Raw genomic sequence first — 26,916 nt, 5'->3', positions numbered from 1 at the left:
CATAATTTCGACGCCAAAATCAGACCTCCATAACTTTTTTGTAATAAATTCGTTTCCTTCAGCTACACAAAATATGTATGAGCATTGGAACCTTTTCAAAATGATAACATTGTTTTACAACTAACCAACTGTTTGTGCAAAGATGCCCTTGTAATACAAAAAGAATAAGAGATCAGTACTGATACCCATTTAAACGCGTGTTTTCGGTATTTAGTAATTTTTTGGAGAGGTATGTTTCACCTATAAAGCTAAGTATCATGCTCAATGTTGCTATGTAATTGTCCAGTTGCAGCGTAGCAAGAGAACTGCCAAATTTTCTTAGACATTCCATTTTATTAGTTTTTAAACAAATTTTATTGCCTATTTTATTTTTGTATTATTTTTTGTCTATTTCTGTCTGTAGTGTGTAAATTTTTTATGATTATCAAGTCAGAGTTGAAGATCAGCATTTTGAGATGCAGGGGGAACTGAGACGTGTAAACTTGTGTGACTTAGGTTCACAACATGTGGAATTCTATATTGTATTTAGCATTGTAGCATCATTTGCACAGTTTGTTTTTCTGTTTATAGGCCCAGTATGTCCCAGGGCACAGTGATGGTTCAGCCTCGGTTTCAAGAGAAGGACTTTACTGTTGCAACACCAGAAGAATTTGTTAGGAGGTTTGGTGGCACGAAAGTCATCAACAAAGTAAGTGTAATTCATTTATTTTGGAGTGAGCAGGAATAGCAGTTGCAGTTCGTTAACACAGTGCTGAAAATTAGTCATAAAAATCTGGCTGAGATTGTAGGTAACAAGACTATTCAGTGATCAAATAGACAGCTAACTGGATCACTGAAAGGACAGTACCATAGGGAGAGATGGAAATTTAAATATCAGCCATTCTTTCCCTAACCTTATGTCTGAGTCAAGTTTTCAGTATAACCCTTGAATTATTCCTGTTTCTTCCACACCTTTGTTTGTGACTGATGAAGGAATCAATTAATCTGAAATCTAATGTTTGTGTTGTTCTTCGCTCATAACTAGACTTGTTGCATTGTAACTAAAAGTTTTTCATGCAGTGGTTTCCCGTTTTGGTTTTATTATTTGTGAGGGAATGTCGTGTTGTGTTGTGTTGTATTGCATGGAACTGGGGACCTAGAAATGATGGAGAGGCTTTGTCCCCGCCATAGTCCTCAGTGGCTCACAACCCCACAACAGCCCCTCCCCCTCAAGGGAACGTCTCACACCAGACGAGTGTTGTTTGCGTGGTAGTGTAATTATGGTGTACGCATTCATGGAGAAAGTGTTTGCGCAGTAATCGCCGACATAGTGTAACTGAGGTGCAATAAGAGGAACCAGCCTGCATTTGCCAAGGCATATGGAAAACCGCCTTAAAAACCATCCACAGATTGGCCAGCACACCAGACTTTGACACTAATCTGCTGGACAGATTCGTGCCGGAAACTGGCAAGCCTTCCCGCCTAGAAAGCAGTGCGTTAGACCACACAGCTAACTGGGCGGGCTGATGGAATGTTACACACATCAAAAAAAGTTTTGCATCGCCCCGATTCCCAAAACTCCTGAAGATAGACATTGACTGAGGATAGTGTATTACAGACACAGTCCCTTTGACTGTTCAGAGATGTTGCTAAACCTGCCCAAAGAAGTAAACAACCATGCATGAGCAGCTCCTATTAGATGGAGGGGATTCGACAGCCGATCAGTTCCAGTCACTCCATCAGGAAGGAAGTACACAGCTCATGTTGTGTGTATTCCAACCATGCCTAGATGGTCAATATTGCAGTTCGATCACATCTGCATTGTCACTTTGTGCCAGGAAGGGCTCTCAACAAGGGAAGTGTCCAGACGTCTCGGAGTGAACCAAAGCGATGTTGTTCGGACATGGAGGAGATACAGAGAGACAGGAACTGTCAATGACATGCCTCGTTCAGGCTGCCCAAGGGCTACTACTGCAATGGATGACCACTACCTACGTCTTATTGCTGGAAGGAATGCCACCATGTTGAATAATGCTTTTTGCGCAGCCACAGAATGTCGTGTTATAACTCAAAACTGTGCGCAATAGGCTGGACGATGCGCAACTTCACTCCCGATGTCCATTGCGAGGTCTATCTTTGCAGCCACGACACCATGCAGCACAATACAAATGGGCCCATCAAATTTCCGAATGGACCGCTCAGTTTTGGCATCATGTTCTCTTCATCAATGAGTGTCGCATATGCCTCCAGCCAGACAATCGTCAGAGACTTGTTTGGAGGCAACATGGCCAGGCTTGAACACCTTGGACACACTGTCCAGCGAGTGCAGCAGGGTGGTGGTTCCCTGCTGTTTTGGGGTGGCATTATGTGGGGCCGATGTACGTTGGTGGTGATGGAAGGCGCCGTAAGGGCTGTGCGATACACGAATGCCATCCTCCAACCGATGGTGCAACCATATTGGCAGCATACTGGTCAGACATTCGTCTTCATGGATGACAGTTCGCACCCCCATCATGCACATCTTGTGAATGAATGACTTCCTTCAGGATAACGACATCACTCGACTAGAGTAGGCAGCTTGTTCTCCAGACAGGAACCCTATCAAACATGCCTGGCATAGATTGAAAAGGGCTGTTTATGGACGACGTGACCCACCAACCACTGAGGGATCTACACCAAATCGCCATTGAGGAGTGGGACAATCTGGACCAACAGTACCCTGATGGATTTGTGGATAGTATGCCACGATGAATACAGGCATGTGTCAATGCAAGAGGACATGCTGCTGAGTATTTGAGGTACCGCTGTTTACAGCAATGTGGACCACCACCTTTGAAGGTCTCACTGTATGGTGGTACAACATGCAGTGCATGGTTTTCATGAGCAATAAAAAGGGCGGAAATGATGTTTATGTTGATCTCTATTCCCACTTTCTGTACAGGTTCTGGAACGCTCGGACCAGAGGTGATGTAAAACTTTTTTTGATGTGTGTATATGTGCCCAATAGTGAAAAAGGAAAAACGAGGCCCCAGTTTAAATTGATTTTGCGCACATAGAAATCATACATATATTTATGAAAATTACAATCCTCATAAAAATGGGCCAAATAAACCTCACTTGAATGATAAGCAGAAAAATGTACCAGCAATAAGCAATTACGGTTGCAAATAGATGATGAACACTGAGACTTAGCAGCACCCTCTCTTACCAAGATCAGTCAATATTCTGTCAGATGATATGAGACTGGTTTCATTGTACCTTTTAGACACCTAATGCCACAATAACAGAATGACAGTAACTTTGAACTGGGCTATGATGCAAATACGGGTAGAAGTGGACTGTACACAGCTATATGATAGGCTTATGTGTATCACATTTCTGTGGTGATTGCAATCTAGCAGTGCGCATTGTTAGTGGAATAGCAGGCATACTTAGACTGTGATGGTTTGGGGTACCAGAATGGCTGGCCACTACTTGTCATTAGGAGGCAAACATTGAATACTGCCAATAGTTACATACAAAAGTACATGGCACTATCCTAGCTTATGAAACTATCAGTTTGTTTCTTGGAGAGGATTAAAAAGGAAGAGAATGTCACTCAGATCCAGGATGAGAGGGACCCAATGTTTTGACGAGGGAAGATCCATTATGTTGTAGTTTTCTCAAGTGAATTTTCCTTTGGATAAAACTGCGGTTTATTGCTAACACATAGGCCTAATGAGTATCTTCATGTTTTCATGTTGCATTTCTTGATCCATTCCTGGAACTTCGTGGGTCAATATGTGATGACTTTCTTGTTTTAACTCTCTCTCTCTCTCTCTCTCTCTCTCTCTCTCTCTCTCTCTCTCACACACACACACACACACACACACACACACACACACACACACACACACACACACACTCTTTTTTGTTTTTTACATTTAGTTGATATTGCTGGTGTTACATTTGGCTCATTTTTAATGGTTCTGTAGCACTTGTTTTATATAAAAACATCATATTTTTTATATAATTTTCTGTTGCAAAATGTTGTAGTTCTATCATATATTTAAAAGTTAACAAATTTTGCAGGTGCTGATAGCAAACAATGGAATCGCAGCTGTGAAATGCATGAGATCTGTACGACGTTGGTCGTACGAGATGTTTAAAAATGAACGTGCTGTCCGCTTTGTAGTGATGGTGACACCGGAGGACCTTAAAGGTACCATGTACATCTAAACTAGATAAATATGGTAATGAAAATTCCTTGTTGGAATATAAACAGTTTATGGAGTAAGAGTGATAACTCACCCACATGGTTGAGATGCTGATTCTTCGATAGACACATAAAGAAGACTGAGAACGTTATTACTTTTCGGATGAATCCTCATTCACACATGCACATGTACAGTTTCAATGCCCCAGCTAACTATATTGTGTTGGCACAGCAAGTGATTGAATTAGAGGCTAGCAGAGATTGATGCCAGAAGGGTAACAGGATTGAAGGATAGTTCCTGCCTATGTAATTCAGAGAACCTGGCATTGGGGAGCGGGGAGAGATAAAAATGACAGAGATTGTGAAGCATCCATTGTAACTGAGCATTTTGTGCCTGACAACATGTACACCACTGGGTGGTAAACTCTGCTCTTGGGCTCTTCATCTCACTTCGATAATGGCCTTTCATTTGGGTGGACAGCTGGTTGTAATGCGCACACAAATTGTGTGGAGAAATTACAGCAGATCTGCTAAATGATTGACTGTTTTCACAGGTGGCTCTGCACTGATAGAATAGCATAAGCCAGTGATGGTAACAGGTTGTGTAGTGCTGGTTCCTACACCTGAGTCAACAGTGTTTGACCCATGTGGCACGAGATTTGGTGTAAGTGTCGTGTAATGATCTACATGGTTACAACTTTGCTTCTACCATTTTTTCCCCAACATTTGAGGCTTTAATGAAACGAGTTGGTTACACATGTATCATTCAAAGTATTTTCCATCGCTGGCCTCTTCTTTCTCCTACCTTTCGGGCAGTGTATGAATCCCGGGTAAAAAAAATTGTTTTATCTTTTGAAACGACCCACGAATCAATCCAGTTTGTGACTTCTTCATGGGATCAGAAGTGTTGGTCCACCAGGCCGTGCGCCATTGATCTAAACAGGTGATAGTCAGAGGGATCAATGTCTGGAGAATACGGCCCGTGGGGGCAGGACTTTCCATTTTAATGTTTCCAAGTACGTTTTGACCTCTTTTGCAATGTGGAGTCGAGCGTTGTCGTACTGCAAAATCACTTTATCGTGCCTCTCACTGTATTGTGGCTGTTTGTCTTTTAATGCTCTGCTCAAATGGATTAATTGCATTCAATAATGAGCAACTGTGATTGTTTCACTTGGTTTTAACACCTCATAGTACACGACGCCGAGCTGATCTCACCAAATACAGAGTGTGATCTTGGAACTGTGAATATTCGGTTTGGCCGTCGACGTGGAAGCATGGCTGGGATATCCCCATGATTTTTGCGTTTAGGGTTATCATGATGAACCCATTTTTCATCCCCGGTCACAATGCGATGCAGAAATTCCTTCCGTTTTTGCCTCTGAAGCAACTGTTCACAAACACACGCATGCCGTTCAATGTCTCTTGGTTTCAGCTCACACGGGACCCAAGTTCCTTTTTTCTTAATCATGCCTATGGCCGTGAGACATTTTGAAATGGTTTGCTGTGTCACTCCCACCAATTGTACCAATTCTTCTTGAGTTTGATGCGAGTCTTTGCTCAGCAATGTCTCCAATTCTGCATCTTCAAAAACATTCTCTCTTCCATCACTACGCTGGTCTACGACATTAAAATCACCATTCTTGAAGCATTGAAACCACTCATGACACATTCTTTAACAGTGTCCTTACCATACATATTTGAGAGCATTCAATGAGACTCAGCTGCTGTTTTCTTCATATTGAAATAAACCAGTAACACCTCTCACAAATGACAAGAATTAGGCTCGTAAACTGACATTTTGAATCAAGAACAACTTTATGATGCAGACACAAATCGACTAATGTTTTAATGAGGTTTTGTTGACCGAGGTCCAAGCTAACTGCCTGACATCTGTGATCTTTTTCTTTCGCCCACTACTTACCATTGTCGCCATGTATCGGCAAACAGCAGAAGCAGAGTTGCACACCTTGTGCTAGGATATAACTTGTATTGGTGGATGGTGCAGTATCATTTGGAGGTGGTGGAAGGGATTGTAGTTATGATTTTCCTCACTCCCTTCACCTGACTCTCCCCTAACCCCAGTCAAGCTGCAGTGCCAATACAATGTATTCATCCAAGATGACATAACCAAGTAGGTGCATGTGGGTGTGTGAAGAAGCATTGATCCAAAATCTACCTTTGTTCTCAGTCTTGATTATATTCCTATTGATGACTCAGCTCCTCAACTATTTGTTGAATTGTAAAATTCTTCTTAAATGATTTAAGTTAGATAATTATCTGCTTACAAGGGAACCTCCCCATCGCACCCCCCTCAGATTTAGTTATAAGTTGGCACAGTGGATAGGCCTTGAAAAACTGAAAACAGATCAATTGAGAAAACAGGAAGAAGTTGTGTGGAACTGTGAAAAAATAAGCAAAATATACAAACTGAGTAGCCCATGTGCAAGATAGGCAACATCAAGGACAGTGGGACCGCAGGAGCGCCGTGGTCTCATGGTAACGTGAGCAGCTGCGGAACGAAAGGTCCTTGGTTCAAATCTTCCGTCAAGTGAAAAGTTTAATTTTTTTAATTTTCAGTTTATGTGACAAACTCTTATGTTTTCATCACTTTTTTGGGAGTGATTATCACATCCACAAGAAAACCTAAATCGGGCAAGGTAGAAGAATCTTTTTATCCATTCGCCAAGTGTACAAGTTAGGTGGGTCGACAACATATTCCTGTCATGTGACGCACATGCCATCACCAGTGTCGTATAGAATACATCAGATGTGTTTTCCTGTCGAGGAATCCGTTGACCTATGACCGTGCGATCAAATGTTTTCGGTTCCCATTGGAGAGGCACGTCCTTTCGCCTACTAATCGCACGGTTTTGCGGTGCGGTCGCAAAACACAGACACTAAACTTATTACAGTGAACAGAGATGTCAATGAACGAACGGACAGATAATAACCAAGCAAAAATAAAGAAAGTAAAATTTTCACTTGAGTGAAGATTAGAACCAAGGACCTCTCGTTTAGCAGCCACTCACGCAACCACGGGACCACAGCGCTCCTGAGCTCACATTGTCCATGATGTTGCCTATGTGGCCCATGGACTTCTCAGTTTGTAAATTTTGCTTATTTTTTCATAGTACCACACAACTTCTTCCTGTTTTCTCAATTGATGTGTGTTCAGTTTTTCAAGGCCTATCCACTGTGCCAACTTATAACTAAATCTGAGGGGGGTGCGATGGGGAGGTTCCCTTGTTAGTAAACTGTTGAGTTGTTTGATCAACCAGGTTCATTGATTGAATGATGATGGCATATTTTGATGTTAAGGGTGTCAGGAATGTTCACTAATTGGATGGAAAAGTCACATGTAGGAAGTATATTCTGTGCTGACTCTTCCATATTGCAATATTGTGAGTGAAAGAAACAGATTGGCTTTAGGAAAGTGAATATAGTACAATGGACCATGTGAAAGTTTTTAACAGAATTGTAAAACAGAGCAATTGGCCAATTGTTCTGGATTCATAAATTTTGAGAAAGCTTTTTACTCAGTTTCAGCAAAATCTGTTGGAATTACTGTCACAAAATTGTCCATACAAACCTATATTTGTATACAGAAAGATATAAAATATATGTGGTGAGTCACCTAACGTTACCGCTGGATATATTTCGTAAACCACATCAAATACTGACGAACCGATTCCACAGACCGAACGTGAGGAGAGGGGCTAGTGTAATTGTTTAATACAAACCATACAAAAATGCACGGAAGTATGTTTTTTAACACAAACCTACGTTTTTTTAAATGGAACCACGTTAGTTTTGTTAGCACATCTGAACATATAAACAAATACGTAATCAGTGCCGTTTGTTGCATTGTAAAATGTTAATTACATCCGGAGATATTGAAACCTCCGACGTTTAGTTGCGTGTTGTAACAAACACGGGCCACGGTCGGCGAGCAGCATCTGCAGGGACATGTTTACGATGACGACCGTGTTTACGAGTGTGGCTGTAGTGCACTGTTGTCATTTGGTCTAGCTGTCGCAGTGTCCGCATGTAGCGCTTGCTGCTATTGTTATTCTGCATTCGTCTCCGCATGCAGACCAACTGTAGTACACCGCGTTACCAGACGTCTGTGATAGTGTAGTGTTGTAGGAACTGTGACCATGGTGTATTCGAACTCTGAAAAGGTGGAGATGATACTCATCTATGGCGAGTGTCGACGAAATGCAGCTGAAGCCTGCAGGGTGTATGCAGAATGGTACCCGGACAGAGAGCATCGAACGTGCCGCACATTGTAAAACATCTACCGCCAACTGTATGCAACAGGTATGGTCGTAGCACGCAAACGGGTCTGTAACAGGCCCGTCACAGGAGAAGCGGGTGCAGTTGGTGTGTTAGCTGCTGTTGCCATGAACCCACACATGAGTACACGGGACATTGCGAGAGCCGGTGGACTGAGTCAAAGTAGTGTCATGCGCATACTGCATCGTCATCGCTTTCACCCGTTTCATGTGTCGCTACATCAGCAATTACACGGTGATGACTTTAATCATCGAGTGCAATTCTGTCAATGGGCATTAACAGAGAATGCGTTGCAGTTCTACCTGTTTACCGATGAAGCGGTTTTCACAAACCACGGGTCAGTGAATCTACGGAACATGCATTACTGGTCTGTGGACAATCCTCGCTGGCTCAGACAGGTAGAACGACAGCGACCGTGGACTGTAAATGTATGGTGCAGAGTCATTGGCGACCACCTCATTGGTCCTTACTTCATTGCAGGGGCCCAAACAGCTGCAACATACATCGTGTTTCTACAGAATGATCTGCCAACGTTGCTCGAAAATGTCCCACTGGAAATGCATCGACGTATGTGGTATTAGCATGATGGTGCACCTGCACATTCCGCAATTAACACTAGGCTGACCCTTGACAGGATGTTCGACGGGCATTTCATAGGACGTGGAGGACGCATAAATTGGTCAGCCCGTTCTCCTGATCTTACTCCTCTGGACTTCTTTCTGTGGGGTACGTTAAAGGAGAATGTGTACCGCGATGTGCCTACACCCCAGAGGATATGAAACAACGTATTGTGGCAGCCTGCGGTGACATTACACCAGATGTACTGCGGCGTGTACGACATTCATTACGCCAGAGACTGCAATTGTGTGCAGCAAATGATGGCCACCACATTGAACATCTATTGGCCTGACATGTCGGGACACACTCTATTCCACTCCGTAATTGAAAACGGAAACCACATTTGTACGTGTACATCACCCCTCATGGTAATGTACATGTGCGTCAGTGGAAAAGACCAATAAAAAGGTGTTAGCATGTGGACGTAATGTGCTGTTCCAGTCTCTTCTGTACCTAAGGTCCATCACGGTTCCCTTTGGATCCCTACGTCATTCGGTGCTCTCCGATACACACGATCGAACAGCGGAGGAGTGGCACTCAAGCATCAACTTTAGGTTACAATATCTCCGGATGTAATTAACATTTTACAATGCAACAAACGGCACTGATTACGTATTTGTTTATATGTTCAGATGTGCTAACAAAACTAACGGGGTTCCATTTAAAAAAACGTAGGTTTGCGTTAAAAAACATACTTCCGTGCATTTTTTTATGGTTTGTATTAACCAATTACACTAGCCCCTCTCCTCACATTCGGTCTGCGGAATCGATTCGTCAGTATTTGATGTGGTTTACGAAATATATCCAGCGGTAATGTTAGGTGACTCATCCTGTATAAGTCAGTGCCATAGATTCCATCAGAATTTATCAAAATACTGGGAAATTCAGAATTGACAGAAGAGTCCACATTACCAAAACTACTTGTGATAACCCTAGATGGTGTTTCCATATTATTAAACTGCAAAAAAGGAGAAATGTGAGTTCATGGAACAAATCCGAACCACCTTCATTTTGATGTACTGTTGACATCAAATCCAGATAAATTTTAACAGTGGATGGATCTTTATAGAAAAGATTTGGAAAAAAGGGTAAAACGCAATAATAATAAAACCAAAAATAATGTATTGATAATTTGAAAAGAAAATAGTAAAAATTAATAATACAGTTGTAGAACAATTTGAAATGTTTTTAGAATTCAAAGTAGTTTAATATGACGACTGACAGGACAAGAAAATAAATAAACATAAAGAGTAAAAATGATTTGGAGAGTTTCTGGTAACCAAACATAATTTTCAAAATGGAAGTTTGAATGTGCCCAAAAAGAAAAGTTTGTAACTGGTATGACTTACAGCAGTGAGTCAAGGACTGCTGATGCACAACCATGCAAAATCTGATGGTTGCGCAACAAACAATCTGGAGATACACATTGGGAATCACTAAAGAGACAAAAAAAAAAAGAAGAAAAAACCAGATTGATCAAGGAACATAATGGAGTGGAAGACATAATTACAGCTGTAATGAAAATGAAATGGAGGGGAGGGAGGGAGATGGTAACCAAGAATATGGGTAATAAAAGGACCAAGGAAGTCCTTTTCTGGGTTGTAAGTGTAAGAGGTAATAGAAAATGAAGGAGACGATGAAATGGAAGATGGATAGATAGCAACAGAAAATGTGCAGGAGTAACAGGGATGAATGTCATTGAAGACTATACTACATATCAAACTCTAGAGCAGGGCTGGCCACAGCATGCCACAATGGCAGAATTGTGGTGTCAGCAGTGTTTGCCTTATGCTCTTTCTCCATGATATGAAGGATGTTCACGGGTGCAGTGGATATTTGCACAAAAAGAGGCAGTTTAGCAGTCTGTTGCCACAATTCTTTAAAATTAATGGGAATGACAGAAGACAGGGCTGAGAATTCTCAATTCAAATAAGTGATGGGTACTACTTATTTGCTATGAAACGAAATTACAGTACAATGCAGAGAGAATTTAAACTTTCAGATGTCAATGAAAGAGCAAAAAATTACAATTAAATTCATTGTTCTGTTCATCAATAAGTACTAAATTTGCAGGCATGGAGCACTTCAAAAGATTTTGTGGTGCTACTAGTAAAATTCCTGAAGTCGCATCCATTGTTCCAATGGTTTTCAGTGGAAATGAACAAAGAGTGTGGAGACTTCATATAGTACTGGAAAGTACATTGGTTAGGTCAAGGACATGCCTGGAATGATTTTTTAATTTAAAGCTCACCGTTGTTGAGTTTATGAAGAAAGGAATGGATGAATGAAAAATTCGAACATCTGGAATGGATTGCAGACTTTGCCTTTGTAAGTGCCCACAGTAAAACATTGCAAGGTAACTTCTATCTGATTTGATGGGGATGCATTTAAAAAGAAAATCACAATGTTGAACAGACACATTTTGACAAAGACAGTTCAGTTCCCAGAGCTCACTGGTGTTAAAGAAAGTGCGAGATTTGAAGAATTCATTGTGGTCTTGCAAGGTTTTGAGGACACTGTCAGTCTTACGTCTCTTTTCGAGCTGTTTTCAAGACCGTTTGCTGTTTCAGTTGAAAGTGTCCTGTGCATGTGCAGATGTGACTGATCGATCTGCAAAGTAATTTCAGTCTCAGTGATAAATCTTTTCACGTTAAAACTGTCCAGGACATCTACAACACTTTCCTCAGATGAATTTTCCAAGTCTCCATAATGAGATTGCAGAAGTTCTATATTTCAGTTGACCTCTTTGTGTGATGGACCTTTTTTTTAAATTATGAAACTAAACAAGTCATGTTTACTTGGCAACTTGAATGTGAACCTGTGTTAAACTTTGTGTGTATGTGCATGTGCTGAGAGTTTGTACCAGATAAAAACTATATTGTGTCTTCTGCAAGCCAATTAATTAATAGTGAAAACTTATTTTGTTTGTGATCTGTGTTGTTGAGAAGTGTGAAATACAAAACAAAGTCGCATGCAATGTGACTCTACGACCATTTAAATGCAGCACATTCGCTGTTTTCTCCCTCTTCTCGCTTCTTGCATTCAGACAGCGTGGCGTGGTGGTGGGGGAAATGTAAAGTGAGGCGGAGCACTTTGCACTTGGGCCTGGGCATGGCCCATGAGCTGAAATCTTGGCCACCCATCCTCTGGAGAATTACCAACATGCAATCTTATGTTACCCTGTTGAAAGAAAACATTGTGAAGATGTCAGAGATTGAGCACAGCCACTGCCCCTAAAAGGTAATGTCTGCTGTCCAGTTTTCAGACTATGCGAACCAGATGTGACTGTGTTTTGTGCCAAATGGTGCTCCATAAGATCAGACTAGGATAGGAGCTGGGCCCAAATGATGATGACAATTAAAATGTGACAACATATGGATACATACATCCTGTTACTGTATGCAGAACTGAAACTTGTCCAAAAAGTTGACGTGATGCCACTCCTGTGTCCAGTATTGTTGGACACACCATTGTCGGGACACCTGTCACTGCCGTTATGTCAAGGGAATGGCCTCTTGAGCGTGAGACTGTTTTTTAGTTTAAAAAAAAATGGACAACCAGCTAGTATGTATGACTGTTGTGTATACAAATAATGTATGGAACATAGAGGCTATGAGTCATAAACAAAATTTTTGTACTCATTATTATAATTATTATTATTGCACAAAGGAATTAATAGCATTTAGCTGCTAGTGGGCATTGATTTATGTCAGTGGTGAAAGTTGAAAATTTGTGATGGACTGGAATTCGATCAGGGTCACGTGCTCATTTGGCAGATGCTCTGTCCACTAAGTTGTGTAAATACACTGACTGGCATGAAAAATGCAACATCCAATAAATGATGTGTAATTATTGAATTATCTATTTCATCGAAGTGAAGCACTTCAGTTTTTTGAGAAGGGTTATGTTATTGGCCTTGCTTGTAAGCAACAATGAAGTGTTGATTGTTTATTGCACCAGCCTCAATTGTTTTTTTCCATGCAACCTGGAAAAGATATCATTGAATGTGAGCAAGTAATGTTTTCCCGCTCTTTTAGCGCTTATTGTTGTACCCTGAATTGTTCCTTTTTCAATCACACATGTTTGTAGGGTCTTTTTGTGATTGTTGTAATCAGATTTCTGGAGTAAACTTGCTGTTAAGCCCTGAACAAGCTGCAAAAGTTGTTGCTTTGGTGGAAGATGTCCGTAGCATGCATTACGTTGCAGAAGTGTAGAGGACTACACCTTTCACGATTTCCAGATCTGTACGAAGGTCCAGGGAAACTGGTGATTTTGCAAGGAGACCAGGAACAGGCCTGAGAAGAGCAACAGCGGAGAGAGATGACCGCTTCTTACAACTGGAGCCGTCGAACCAACACTAGTGAAGCGCGAAAACGACTCCGCCAGGTTCAGCGGTTCAATGTTAGTGAGCAATTGTTCGAAGAAGACTGGAAGAAGCCCATCTTCAGTCTGGAAGACCTGCTACAGGTCCTGGACCCACCACATATCATTGCACAGCTTGACTAAGTTTTGCAAGGGAACATCTTGGCTGGACAGTACAATAATGGGATCAAGTGTTGTTCACCAATGGGTCACGATTTGGCCTCCAATCACCTGACGGAAGAGAGAGTGTCTGGAGAAGGCCATGGGAAAGATGTTCCACTTGCACAGTCTCATCTAGGATGCCTTTTCAGGTTGGTTCTGTGCTGGCATGGGTAGGAATCAATACAGCCGCAAGGACGGATTCGATCTTCGTGGAGCATCGTAGCCTTACCGCACATCAATATGCGGAGGAAATTCTTCTGGAGCATGTTGTGCCTTTCGCTTCATTTATTGGTGATGATTTTACACTAGTGCACATCATTTCAGTTTTTGTAAGGAATTGAGGTGTTGCTTTTCTTGCCAGTCAGTGTATATACACAAGAGACTTATCAGAAGTCACAATTGCGTTAAGTCTCAATTCTCTCACCCATCTTTATTGACTGATTTTACATTATTGGATGACACTTATTTGTTTTCATTCGTATTTCTTTGGCTGGTGTGGAGGCACTTACAAGTACAGAACTCTTGTCAATTGACAGTGAAAGTAGAAACATTATGAGAGATCTGTTTTGTGTTGCACACAATTATTTAATATAATTTGTAGTAATAAATTTTCAAGGATGATTTCAGCTTCAATGCATGAAAGATAGCTACATCTTGCTACTTGTGCACGTGAGTGTGAGTGTACTGAGTGTAATGTCACTGCAGTATGTAGTTAAATCTACTGCCAACTGTATCAGTGCAGGCCGGCCACTAAGGCAGCCTGTAGGAAGTGTGCACGCAGGACGGTCTCTGCCTTGCCATCTATCGGTGACTCGCGCCTAAATAAACACAGACCAACAATGACTCACTACGTTTTTTTAGTTTGTACCGCTCACATCAGTTGTTGTGTATATCACGTATGTTGCACATTCTGTTTGCATCATTACGTGCGGAGTCACAAGATGCTTATTTCCGTTATACTTCAGAGGTTTATGAATAGAGCCATATTTGTGTTACTTGAATTTGGTTTTGTGTATTACTTGGTTACTATAATGACTGATTGTAACATGGTATTTGACAGCAGAAAAACTCTCACAGATCGAACAATTTGATTGTTGTTGTAGATTTCATTGTTCCTTATTCATGGTGACCTTTTTTTTTTCTTTTCCAGCGAATGCTGAGTACATAAAAATGGCAGACCACTATGTACCTGTACCTGGAGGTACTAACAACAACAATTATGCAAATGTTGAGCTGATTGTTGACATAGCTATGCGAACACAAGTTCAGGCTGTTTGGGCAGGGTGGGGTCATGCCTCAGAGAATCCAAAGCTTCCAGAGCTGCTGCACAAACACAACATAACCTTCATAGGTCCACCAGAGAAGGCAATGTGGGCACTGGGTGACAAAATAGCCTCTAGTATTGTTGCTCAGACTGCAGACATTCCAACACTTGCATGGTCTGGAAGTGGTGAGTTTTCTTGCTTGTTTAATACATTTTTTGTACTACATTAAAATAATAAGTTGGTGGTGGTGGTTGTGGTGGTGGTTGTGGCTGTGGCTGTGGCGGTCTTCAGTTTGAAGACTTGTTTGATGCAGCTCTCCACAGTAGTATATCCTGCACAAGACTCTTCATCGCAGCAAAACTGATGTAACCTACAAACTCAACCATCTGGATCCTCCCCTTCACCACCAGCTTTTCTGAACTGTACAGTTATCCTTACAACACATTCTCCACTCCTGTAATTATCCCGGCCTCAACCTATAGTAACCTACTGCCCCTGCACCCAGCACCCAACAGTTCACACCTCCTATGTCCTATCACCTTCTCCCTGTTCTCATCCCCCACCCTCTTTTTGTGCCGGCCTCTGCCAATGCACCCACCCGTAATTTTTTTTTCTCCCTCCTTAAACTTCTCCTTTCTTGCACCTCCCCCTCCCCCCCCCCCTCCCCTTTTCTACCTCCCTGCCCCACAATCATGCGACACTGTAGCTGTTTGCAGTCTAGTCCCTGCACACTCCACCAGACAGTGCTCCCCTCCCCACCCCCCCTCCCTTCCACCCCACCTCAGGCCCTGCTATCCCTTCCCCTTCCGTGCCATCTCCAGATTGCTACTTCCATTCTGTGTGGTAGTTGCATTCCAGTCCGAGCTGCCAGAGATGGCAGTTGTGTGTGCGAGGTGTGCCTGCTTGTATGAACCTGTGTGTGTGTGTGTGTGTGTGTGTGTGTGTGTGTGTGTGTGTGTGACTGCAACGTAACGTGTGATCTTTATGATAAGTAGTAATCTATATTTTTGTTATGTTGTTAACCTACATCCAATTGAATCTGAACTCTTTTTGGCCTAATTCCTCTCAGTGCCTCCTCATTAGTTATTTGATGTATCCATATAATCTTCAACTTCCTTATGTAGCACCACATTTCAAGAGCTTCTATTCTCTTCTTGTCTGAACTTCTCACTTAAGTTCTACTAGATATAGAAATGTAATATTTGTAAGGCAGAACATGAATAAGTGAGCTATCTCAATGTTTATAACTAATGATTGTGGGTTCTTAATTTGTCTACCAGCTTGAAAAATGGGGAAAATATTGTACGCTTTGGGAAAACTTCTGCACTACTGCTTCAGTATACCTACCATTTTGACACTTTTTTCATGTTCGCTGCTTTTTATTTTGTTTAGTATATTTTGTCCTTACTCTGTTTCTTGAATGGGAGACGTTCAATTTTATTCATAAACTCAACAGGTTCAACAGCAATGTTGTCAAACAGCATATTCATGGTATTTTGTAATGTTTTAATGTTGTTAGTAGTATTTTGCAAATTTAGTCATTCACTTGTCTCCAAACTCCAGGACTTGCTTACCTGTAAAAATTTCCACTCACATTCTTGTCGGGTACTCTTGACACTGTGTCACTACAACATTATTAGATTATAGAAATAGGAATCAATTTGTATTCCGTTCAGTCACATTTACCAGAGATGTCTTGATCATTCCAGTAAACCCTAATGTTGGAGAAGTACTTTGGCTATCTTCATAACAAACTATTCTAGTTTGATTTAAACCATTTTGCAGTTTTCTTCCCAGTTGTTCAAGTGCTTTGCAAGTATATCAAATACGGAAGCTGTTGCCATTTTTTTCTTAATGTAAGAGTAGAGTTCACCATGAAAACAGTCGTGTAATTGCATGTATTCGCAACTTTTCTTCCATGTCACATGTAGCTGTAAAAAAGTTCTTGCAAATGGTACACACTGCCTGGGAGACTGTGTCATTTTATTAAGTGTATTTTAACTTGATATTTCCATGCGAGTGTGTGTACTGTATGCTTGCCTCAGTTGATAAGGTAATTTAGAAATACATGCTTGAAGTTCATCATAGCTAAATAATGCACTGTTATGTCTGTCCTGGCTTTATTTCCAAACTTTTACACATCTGTACAAAACAAATAACTTGCATTACATTCTGTTCCAGCATAATTTTCTTTCCATTCAATTCATGATGGTCCCACAGGATTCTGATTCTTCATAGGTAGCAGATTGCTATGTATTAGATGCCTACTTTTGACACATTAGTGAAAGCCATGCACTTTCAAATCTCTCTTTATAAAACAGAGCTACTGGTTACTGGAAGTATAAGGTTTTCACAGGCAGATGGAGTTACCTAGGTTTTCGTTGCCTACCAGCAATACGCTTTAAATTTGAAAATTTGCAGAAGACATTAAATTTGTGTCTTTGTAAATTCTGGTCTAAGTGCATTTGAACATATGAATTTGAATCACAGAAACTGGTGTGGTTTCCCAAACTTGGTGGTGCCAGCTAAATAAATTTTTTCTCAGGAGTTACATTAATAGCATATATTTATGGTGGCAGGAGCCTATGAAAATATACATTACAATTTAATATATCTGTTACTGAATCTTCATCCAATGTTCAAGAATGGAATAGAATAGATTATTAATCTTTGAGCATTTTCCATGCAGTCTAAATGTCATTGCAACTATAACTGCAGAAATACTTCATACATTAGATTTGCACATTGTTACCATATTTCAGATAATTACAGCAATACTTCATATTATGTTCACACACATGGCTATATACATTACATCTACATCAGACATTGAACACACATGGCTATATACATTACATCTACATCAGACATTGAACACACATGACTTTATACATTACATCTACATCACACATTGACTTGCTCAACATTGCATATGTACACTATTGCATTTTCTTTCATTGTATGGTATTATCTACTTTTAATACTTTTAATCCATTTCCAGTCTTATTTTTGAATTTATTCAGACAGGCTGTATGGGAACTTTGTGGGAATTTGTTAAAGAACAAATGCTACCTGAAAGAATCTGTTGCACAGTTTGTCTGTATTAGTTTCCCATGTAAGTCCTTGGTCAGTATAAAAATGAAGAAATTTTACTGACTTATATTCCTGTTTCAGAACATTTAAATTGAACAATTTGTCTTCAGTTTTTGTATCATTTATATACAGTGTATTTTGCTTAAACTGTGTGCTGTGGGTATGCCTATTGCTGTTGCTTCTTTAAGTTGTGGCCCCTCCACACTACTGTCTTGTGCAATTAGTTTATTATATGTGTAGAGCAGTGTTCCACAAGGCAGTGGTGTGGGACGCTCAGCCATGAAATATGATAAAATAAAAAGGGTCCAAGAACTGAGCTCTGAGGCACTCCTTTTGTGATTAAACGACTTTGTGATTTTTGATTGTGTACACAGACAATCTGCTTGCTATCACTTGTGTAAGACTGCAGTGTTGCAGGTTTTTAATTTGTGTGTTATGCGAGACTGTGTCAGGGGCTGTGCCCAAATAAAATTGTGTTGCAGAACTAATTGCCTAATTCTCAGAGCAGTTATACACTTTTGCAATAATGTTTCAACTGCTTTAACGGTAGAGAGCCAGGCCTGAGGCCGTTCTGTTCAGAACTGAGGAAGTTATTGTGTTCACAATGCTGGCTAAACTGTTGTTGCATACAGTTCTCAATCATCTTAGAAATGGGGAAAATTGAGATTAGTTGTTAATTATATGGTGTCATTTTTATAAATAGGTTTAACTGTAGAGATTTTCAAGCATTCTGTGTAGACACTTTCATATGGCATCTTGTTTATGATATTTGTTAATGGCATTAAGATTTCTTCTATTATATTTCAGTTACAAAGTGTGAGATAGCGTAATAATCTTCAGCTCTTGCGTTGGTCTGAGTTTGTTTGATAGGTCACTGATTTGTCTACTAGTTACGTTAGTTCATCTAAAACTAACATTTGTATTTTTTTCTATAGTGCTTCAACTTTATTCACATCTTTCTATTAGTTGAGTCCTGAAAGAGGTTTAGCAAAATGTTAGTCTAATTAATCTAGTGGGATTGGCTTTCTTTTGGCAGTTTACTCCTGTTTAAATGATGTCCCATGTTGGATTACATCAGTGACCTGTCATATCAAAGTTGTATCAGGATTCTCACATTATTTAGTTGTGATATATATCACTTGCACAGTCTTTTAGGTTTAGTGGGATGTTTCTGCTTTCTTGTAATATATATAACAAATTTCATTAAAGGTGTCCACTAAGACGATTAAAAATTTTGTTGCTGACTTATTTGCTTTCATAACCTGCAGGGTCAGTTTATTCTGGTTTATAAAGTTTGCTCTGCTTTTTAGCTGACTTAATTTGTGATGATTAATTGTTTGGATTACACTCCCATGTTCAGTAGCTATTTCTTTTATTGTTTACAAGAAATCTAAACCACATCCCTTCACGATCTCAGATACCTAGATTAATAGTATTTGACTGTGTTCTGTTTAATTCAGAGTTGCACACTGTGTTATCCAAGCATACTGCAAGTCTGGTGGGGTTATCATTTATGCTGTTAAACACTTTTCATGGTCATATGGAATTGAATGATCCACTGGCATCACAGGATTTCATGTACTGACAAGGTATGGCAGATCATGGGTTGAACTGAGATACCAATTGTTTAAATCCTGGAGGGGGCTCTGTATCTGCCTTCAGTATTCGTTCTTGTTTCTTGATATAGTTGGTGTGGCATAATTACTAATCTTCTCACAAAATAAAATGAGAATTTATTATTCACTTACAGGTATTAGTATCATTTCCCTACAGATCTTACTTAGGAAGTATCTTTATTGAGATTTTGAATATCATCCACATATTATCTGATCTCACTTGTGGTTACAAAAACAGAAAAAAGTGCTTCCCTTCTCATTATGTCAGAGTGCTTGTAGGGCATCTATACTTGCACAAGGACCATTTTTTAAATGTATAGCTGTTTTAAAACTACTAGTGGGCATTATGTAATCCCCTGTTTAGTATTACTTTTTTGTTGCCAAAAATATAGATACTAATTGGATATCTTTTGCAATTCTTCAAAAAAACTGAAACATTTAGTTAATAAATGATGATTTGTTAAAGTGTGTGTTTTCGTATTATAAAGAATACTACTTTTTTTGTTAGAGCTGAAAGCACAATATGGTGGAAAGAAGATAAAAATCTCATCAGAACTGTATAAGAAAGGTTGTGTAAGTACAATAGAAGATGGGTTACAGGCAGCTCAGAGGATTGGATTTCCTGTTATGATAAAAGCAAGTGAAGGAGGTGGTGGCAAAGGAATCCGTAAGGCAGAAAATACTGAAGAGTTTCCAAATCTTTTTAGACAGGTGAGTTAATGACACCTTTATTGTACGGCTAAGTTTTCGCCTTCAGTACGTGAGACCTAAGAGAGAGTGTCTTAACATTATGTGTACAGGTGCTTGCGGGTAAGTGAAGCAGTATAAGCAAAACTATTGATTTATGGGTTGCAAGAAGTATTTTCTGATATTTTTCTTATAATTTTAGTCAGTAGATTACTTGCATGCTGTTGAATCAAAGGCTTTTTTAAATCGATATTTTTCAGGTACAAATAAAAATAAAACAGTAAAAACATGTTACTTCTTTCTTTGGATTGAGTTCACATATGTGTCTATTTCTAAAAGAAAGCACATGACAATTTGTATGATTAGCAAATACAGGGTGGGGAAAATAAAAGTGGCCTGGAAAATACATGGTCCAGTCACATTAATGTGACCACTTATCAGAAGCCTGAATAACTGCCTTTTGCAGTGCAGACCACTGCGAGAAACACAGGGAGAGTGTTGTTGAGGTTCCCGAAGGAGCTGACAGGGACATGGAGCCGTGCCGACTCCAGCACTGTGGCCAGCTGCATTAGGTTTCTCGATTGAGGGTCCATGGCAAGAACAGCCCAATGGATATGGTCCCACCGATTCTCTATTAGATTTAACTCTGGGAAGTTTGGTGGCCCAGGGGGTGCAGTAAACTCATTCTGGTGCTCTTTGGACCACACTCGTACACTGTGAACTGTGCAACACATTGCAATGTCATGCTGGTAGATGCCATCATGTCAAGGAAAAAACAACCTGCATGTAGGGGCGGAACTGGTCTCCAAGGTTAGATTCATGTGTGTGTTGATCAGTTGTGTCTTCCAGAATGACGAGATCACCCAGGGAACGCCACAAAACATCCCCCAGACCATAATCCTCCTTCCTATGGCCTGGACCCTTCTGACAGTTGTTGTAGGGAGTTTGCTTTCAGATGTTTCACGCCGTTCACTCCAGCAGCCACCTATCCGAAGGAGGATAAAATGTGATTCATCTGAAGAGGCCGTTGCCACTGAGTGGAGGTCCAGTTGCATTCGTCGCCAGCGAACAGCAATATGCACGGATGCATGCGTGCACTAGTTTTGGATAATGCCTTTTTGCCATGAACGGTGCATTTCAACCACAGCGGCATGCGAAGAGTTTACAAACTTAGCCGTTTCGCGAATACTTGCACCCTTGGTTTGAAAGCCAATGATCGCACCTTTTTTGGATGTCAGAGATATTGCTAAATCACTCCGCTCTGCATTACAACTACTGCACTGTTTTCAGTGTTTCTCTGATGTGCTTTAGGTAACCTCCCATGCTAGTGCTACCACCTGCTGTCTGCAAGTGGTTATTGCTTGTTGACATCGAACATAAGTGGAGGTCACATAATATGACTGGACTGTGTACTAATAAGACTGATGTAGAATTGCCCCTATTCTTAATGAACAGGAGAGCTGCCCATTACAAAAAACCTTGGAAACTTGAGTTTGATACACCAATCAGCTGCTGCCGCATGTTTGCACATATGCATCTTCCGCCTGCTCTGTCCCGAGTATTTTGGTACGTCATTATGTTTGAGTGAATGAGAGGAGCAGAAGTTAAAGTAGCATATGTTCTTTATCAAGTGGTATGCAGATACACATGTGGAAGTGTTTGCATGAGAGTTAAAGACTGGAAATTCTTTGATGAAACCCCTAGAAAAGGCTGTAATGCAAAACTTAGTGGTGAAATGGCACGAAGTGAACCCTGTGATGAGTAAAAGCCATAACTATCTGCAAAGAGTTCAATAACCAGAAAACATTGCTCGAATGAAGGAAAGTCTGGAACAAAGTTTGGCCAAATATCTGTATTTGATATCTGTGCAAGTGGAAATTGAGAGATTGTCATGTTGAAACATTGTCAAAAAGGACTTGCTTCTGTATCCTAATAAATTTACTGTTGTACACAAGCTAAAGCATCTACACATATGGAGGAATCTGTTTATCCCTTCTGTCTGCTTTCGATGTATTTGCATGGTCAGTTGTGATACAACGTGTTCGCAAATTGTCTACTTGAGGCGGGACCTGGAAAATAGCCCAGTATTTACCCATGTAGTAACCACATCCAGGATGGCCAGCACAATGTTTAACCTTTCATCACTGTGCAATTCATGTTGCTTATCTACAACAAGAGAAATTTTTGAAAGTCATCTGAATGCTCATGCAGAAAAATATTGTGTCTAATTTGAATTATAAATAAAATTGTTGTTTTAGGTACAAGCTGAAGTTCCAGGATCACCAATTTTTATTATGAAGCTGGCTCGATGTGCACGGCATTTGGAAGTTCAGCTTCTGGCTGATCAGTACGGCAATGCAATCTCTCTTTTTGGTCGAGACTGCTCCATACAGAGGCGTCACCAAAAGATTATTGAAGAGGCTCCTGCTGTCATTGCCAAACCTGAAGTGTTTGAGGATATGGAAAAGGTATAATTTCTTGGCTCACTTCATTTACTTGAACTAAATTATTTTAAGGATTAATAATTAAGATGGCTGAAGATGTTAATTGAAGTAAGTAATGTTTTACTAAATTGTTCTCAGAGTTAATGCCAGTCACAGATAGGTCACGCTCATGCTAAGGCCTGACTCACTTGCTCTTTCTTTTTACTCTTCCCCAACCCATAACTCTCCCCATCTCAAGGAGGGAAGTATTAGTTCTGACAGCTAGGTAGCGTGTCACATTTGTGTGTGACTATCGACAGTACTACACATTTTTCCTCCTGAAGTTAAGCACTGGTCAACAGTTCTCTCTCTTTAATTTATTTTTCTTAGTGTTTATTTCCACCAGGAACAGGAAGGTGCACGACCAGTTTCATGAGATCCAAGATAGGAGGAAGGGCAACATCGGTAGTAAATTTTTCTTAATTTGTTTATTGCAACAGATTAAAAAAAAAATATGACTGATGCTATCCTTCTTCCTGTCTTGGATCTTAGTTTATTAGTTTCCTTGATTGAATTTTCCTTAGTTCAACAACTTGTGCAAATTTTTCAGTCTTATCTTATATAATTTTGCCTGTACTCGAATTGCCTAGTTATTGCCTGGATTTTCTTTTTTATTGTAAAATGAAGAAGAGAAATTTTAATTTTAGAGAGATAATGATCAGAATAAATTCCCAATTTCTGATCACTTTAACGTTCTTAATTTCCTTGAAATTCCTCTTTATTTATTTACTTAATTATTATTTCTTTCTTTTCTCAGACGTTATGTCTGGTCAAAAATGGAAAGTGACGTGGACCTTTATCAAGCATGACTTCCTTTTAATTGTACGGTATATGTTATATTGCATTTAGGAACTTTCGGGTGATTGAACATGTATCAATAATTACGGATTTCTGTAGTTGTATATATAAGTTTGGATGTAGCTGTATTGCATTGATGTACTGATGGATATTGTGTGGTATGACTCCTGTAGTTGATAGTATAATTGGTATAACGTCAACTTTATCCTGATGCCATATGTCCTTGACTTCCTCAGCCAGTTGGATGTATTTTTCAATTTTTTCTCCCGTTTTCTTTTGTATATTTGTTGTATTGGGTATGGATATTTCGATTAGTTGTGTTAATTTCTTCTTTTTATTGGTGAGTATGATGTCAGGTTTGTTATGTGGTGGTGTTTTTATCTGTTATAATGGTTCTGTTCTAGTATAATTTGTATTCATCTTTCTTCAGTACATTTTGTGGTGCATACTTGTATGTGGGAACATGTTGTTTTATAAGTTTATGTTGTAAGGCAAGCTGTTGATGTATTATTTTTGCTACATTGTCATGTCTTCTGGGGTATTCTGTATTTGCTAGTATTGTACACCCGCTTGTGATGTGATCTACTGTTTCTGTTTGTTGTTTGCAAAGTCTGCATTTATCTGTTGTGGTATTGGGATCTTTAATAATATGCTTGCTGTAATATCTGGTGTTTATTTGATCCTGTATTGCAATCATGAATCCTTCAGTCTCACGGTATATATTGCCTTTTCTTAGCCATGTGTTGGATGCGTCTTGATCGATGTATGGCTGTGTTAGATGATACGGGTGCTTGCCATGTAGTGTTTTCTTTTTCCAATTTACTTTCTTCGTATCTGTTGATGTTATGTGATCTAAAGGGTTGTAAAAGTGGTTATGAAATTGCAGTGGTGTAGCCGATGTACACTCCTGGAAATTGAAATAAGAACACCGTGAATTCATTGTCCCAGGAAGGGGAAACTTTATTGACACATTCCTGGGGTCAGATACATCACATGATCACACTGACAGAACCACAGGCACATAGACACAGGCAACAGAGCATGCACAATGTCGGCACTAGTACAGTGTGTATCCACCTTTCGCAGCAATGCAGGCTGCTATTCTCCCATGGAGACGATCGTAGAGATGCTGGATGTAGTCCTGTGGAACGGCTTGCTATGCCATTTCCACCTGGCGCCTCAGTTGGACCAGCGTTCGTGCTGGACGTGCAGACCGCGTGAGACGACGCTTCATCCAGTCCCAAACATGCTCAATGGGGGACAGATCCAGAGATCTTGCTGGCCAGGGTAGTTGACTTACACCTTCTAGAGCACGTTGGGTGGCACGGGATACTTGCGGACGTGCATTGTCCTGTTGGAACAGCAAGTTCCCTTGCCGGTCTAGGAATGGTAGAACGATGGGTTCGATGACGGTTTGGATGTACCGTGCACTACTCAGTGTCCCCTCGACGATCACCTGTGGTGTACGGCCAGTGTAGGAGATCGCTCCCCACACCATGATGCCGGGTGTTGGCCCTGTGTGCCTCGGTCGTATGCAGTCCTGATTGTGGCGCTCACCTGCACGGCGCCAAACACGCATACGACCATCATTGGCACCAAGGCAGAAGCGACTCTCATCGCTGAAGACGACACGTCTCCATTCGTCCCTCCATTCACGCCTGTCGCGACACCACTGGAGACGGGCTGCACGATGTTGGGGCGTGAGCGGAAGACGGCCTAACGGTGTGCGGGACCGTAGCCCAGCTTCATGGAGACGGTTGCGAATGGTCCTCGCCGATACCCCAGGAGCAACAGTGTCCCTAATTTGCTGGGAAGTGGCGGTGCGGTCCCCTACGGCACTGTGTAGGATCCTACGGTCTTGGCGTGCATCCGTGCGTCGCTGCGGTCCGGTCCCAGGTCGACGGGCACGTGCACCTTCCGCCGACCACTGGCGACAACATCGATGTACTGTGGAGACCTCACGCCCCACGTGTTGAGCAATTCGGCGGTACGTCCACCCGGCCTCCCGCATGCCCACTATACGCCCTCGCTCAAAGTCCGTCAACTGCACATACGGTTCACGTCCACGCTGTCGCGGCACGCTACCAGTGTTAAAGACTGCGATGGAGCTCCGTATGCCACGGCAAACTGGCTGACACTGACGGCGGCGGTGCACAAATGCTGCGCAGCTAGCGCCATTCGACGGCCAACACCGCGGTTCCTGGTGTGTCAGCTGTGCCGTGCGTGTGATCATTGCTTGTACAGCCCTCTCGCAGTGTCCGGAGCAAGTATGGTGGGTCTGACACACCGGTGTCAATGTGTTCTTTTTTCCATTTCCAGGAGTGTATTTATATGAGTGATTGCTTTGTGTATTTTGCTAGTTTCTGCTCGTTCTAGAAAGAATTTTCTTAAATTGTCTACCTGTCCATAATGTAGATTTTTTTATGTCGATAAATCCCTTTCCTCCTTCCTTTCTGCTTAATGTGAATCTTTCTGTTGCTGAATGTATGTGATGTATTCTATATTTGTGGCATTGTGAGCTTGTAAGTGTATTGAGTGCTTCTAGGTCTGTGTTACTCCATTTCACTACTCCAAATGAGTAGGTCAATATTGGTATGGCATTAGTATTTATAGTTTTTGTCTTGTTTCTTGCTGTCAATTCTGTTTTCAGTATTTTTGTTAGTCTTTGTCTATATTTTTCTTTTAGTTCTTCTTTAATATTTGTATTACCTATTCCTATTTTTTGTCTGTATCCTAGATATTTATAGGCATCTGTTTTTTCCATCGCTTCTATGCAGTCGCTGTGGTTATCCAATAAGTAATCTTCCTGTTTAGTGTGTTTTCCCTTGACTATGCTATTTTTCTTACATTTGTCTGTTCCAAAAGCCATATTTATGTCATTGCTGAATACTTCTCTTATCTTTAGTAATTGGTAGAGTTGTTGATTTGTTGCTGCCAGTAGTTTTAGATCATCCATGTATAGCAAATGTGTGATTTTGTGTGGGTGTGTTCCAGTAATATTGTATCCACAATTTGTATTATTTAGCATGTTGGATAGTGGGTTCAGAGCAAGGCAGAACCAGAAAGGACTTAAAGAGTCTCTTTGGTATATTGCACGCTTAATCTGTATTGGCTGTGATGTGATATTATTTGAATTTGTTTGGATATTAAGTGTGGTTTTCCAATTTTTCATTACTATGTTTAGGAACTGTATCAATTTAGGATCTACTTTGTATATTTCCAATATTTGTAGTAACCATGAGTGGGGTACACTATCAAAAGCTTTTTGGTAATCAATGTATGTGTAGTGTAGCAACCTTTGTTTAGTTTTAGCTTGATATGTCACATCTGCATCTATTACTAGTTGCTCTTTACATCCTCGT

The 26,916-nt window shown here is 40.6% G+C and overlaps 1 protein-coding gene across 2 annotated transcripts in view; it reads left to right on the top strand.

Annotated features, from left to right (window-relative positions):
- LOC126419304 (acetyl-CoA carboxylase) overlaps positions 1-26,916 on the top strand; it is a 444,881-nt gene that overhangs the window by 300,334 nt on the left and 117,631 nt on the right. For both annotated transcript variants that reach the window (XM_050086479.1, XM_050086480.1), the window contains exons 3-7: positions 571-688; positions 4,051-4,180; positions 14,763-15,062; positions 20,095-20,297; positions 22,532-22,741. In XM_050086479.1, coding sequence (XP_049942436.1) covers positions 571-688; positions 4,051-4,180; positions 14,763-15,062; positions 20,095-20,297; positions 22,532-22,741 — 961 coding nt within the window. The remainder of the gene's footprint in view (positions 1-570; positions 689-4,050; positions 4,181-14,762; positions 15,063-20,094; positions 20,298-22,531; positions 22,742-26,916) is intronic.

This window comes from Schistocerca serialis, chromosome 9, assembly GCF_023864345.2.
Source record: "Schistocerca serialis cubense isolate TAMUIC-IGC-003099 chromosome 9, iqSchSeri2.2, whole genome shotgun sequence".
Classification (NCBI taxonomy): Eukaryota; Metazoa; Arthropoda; class Insecta; order Orthoptera; family Acrididae; genus Schistocerca; species Schistocerca serialis.
The sequence above is the reverse complement of the archived record's forward strand: the minus strand, read 5'-3'. Positions and strand labels throughout refer to the sequence as shown.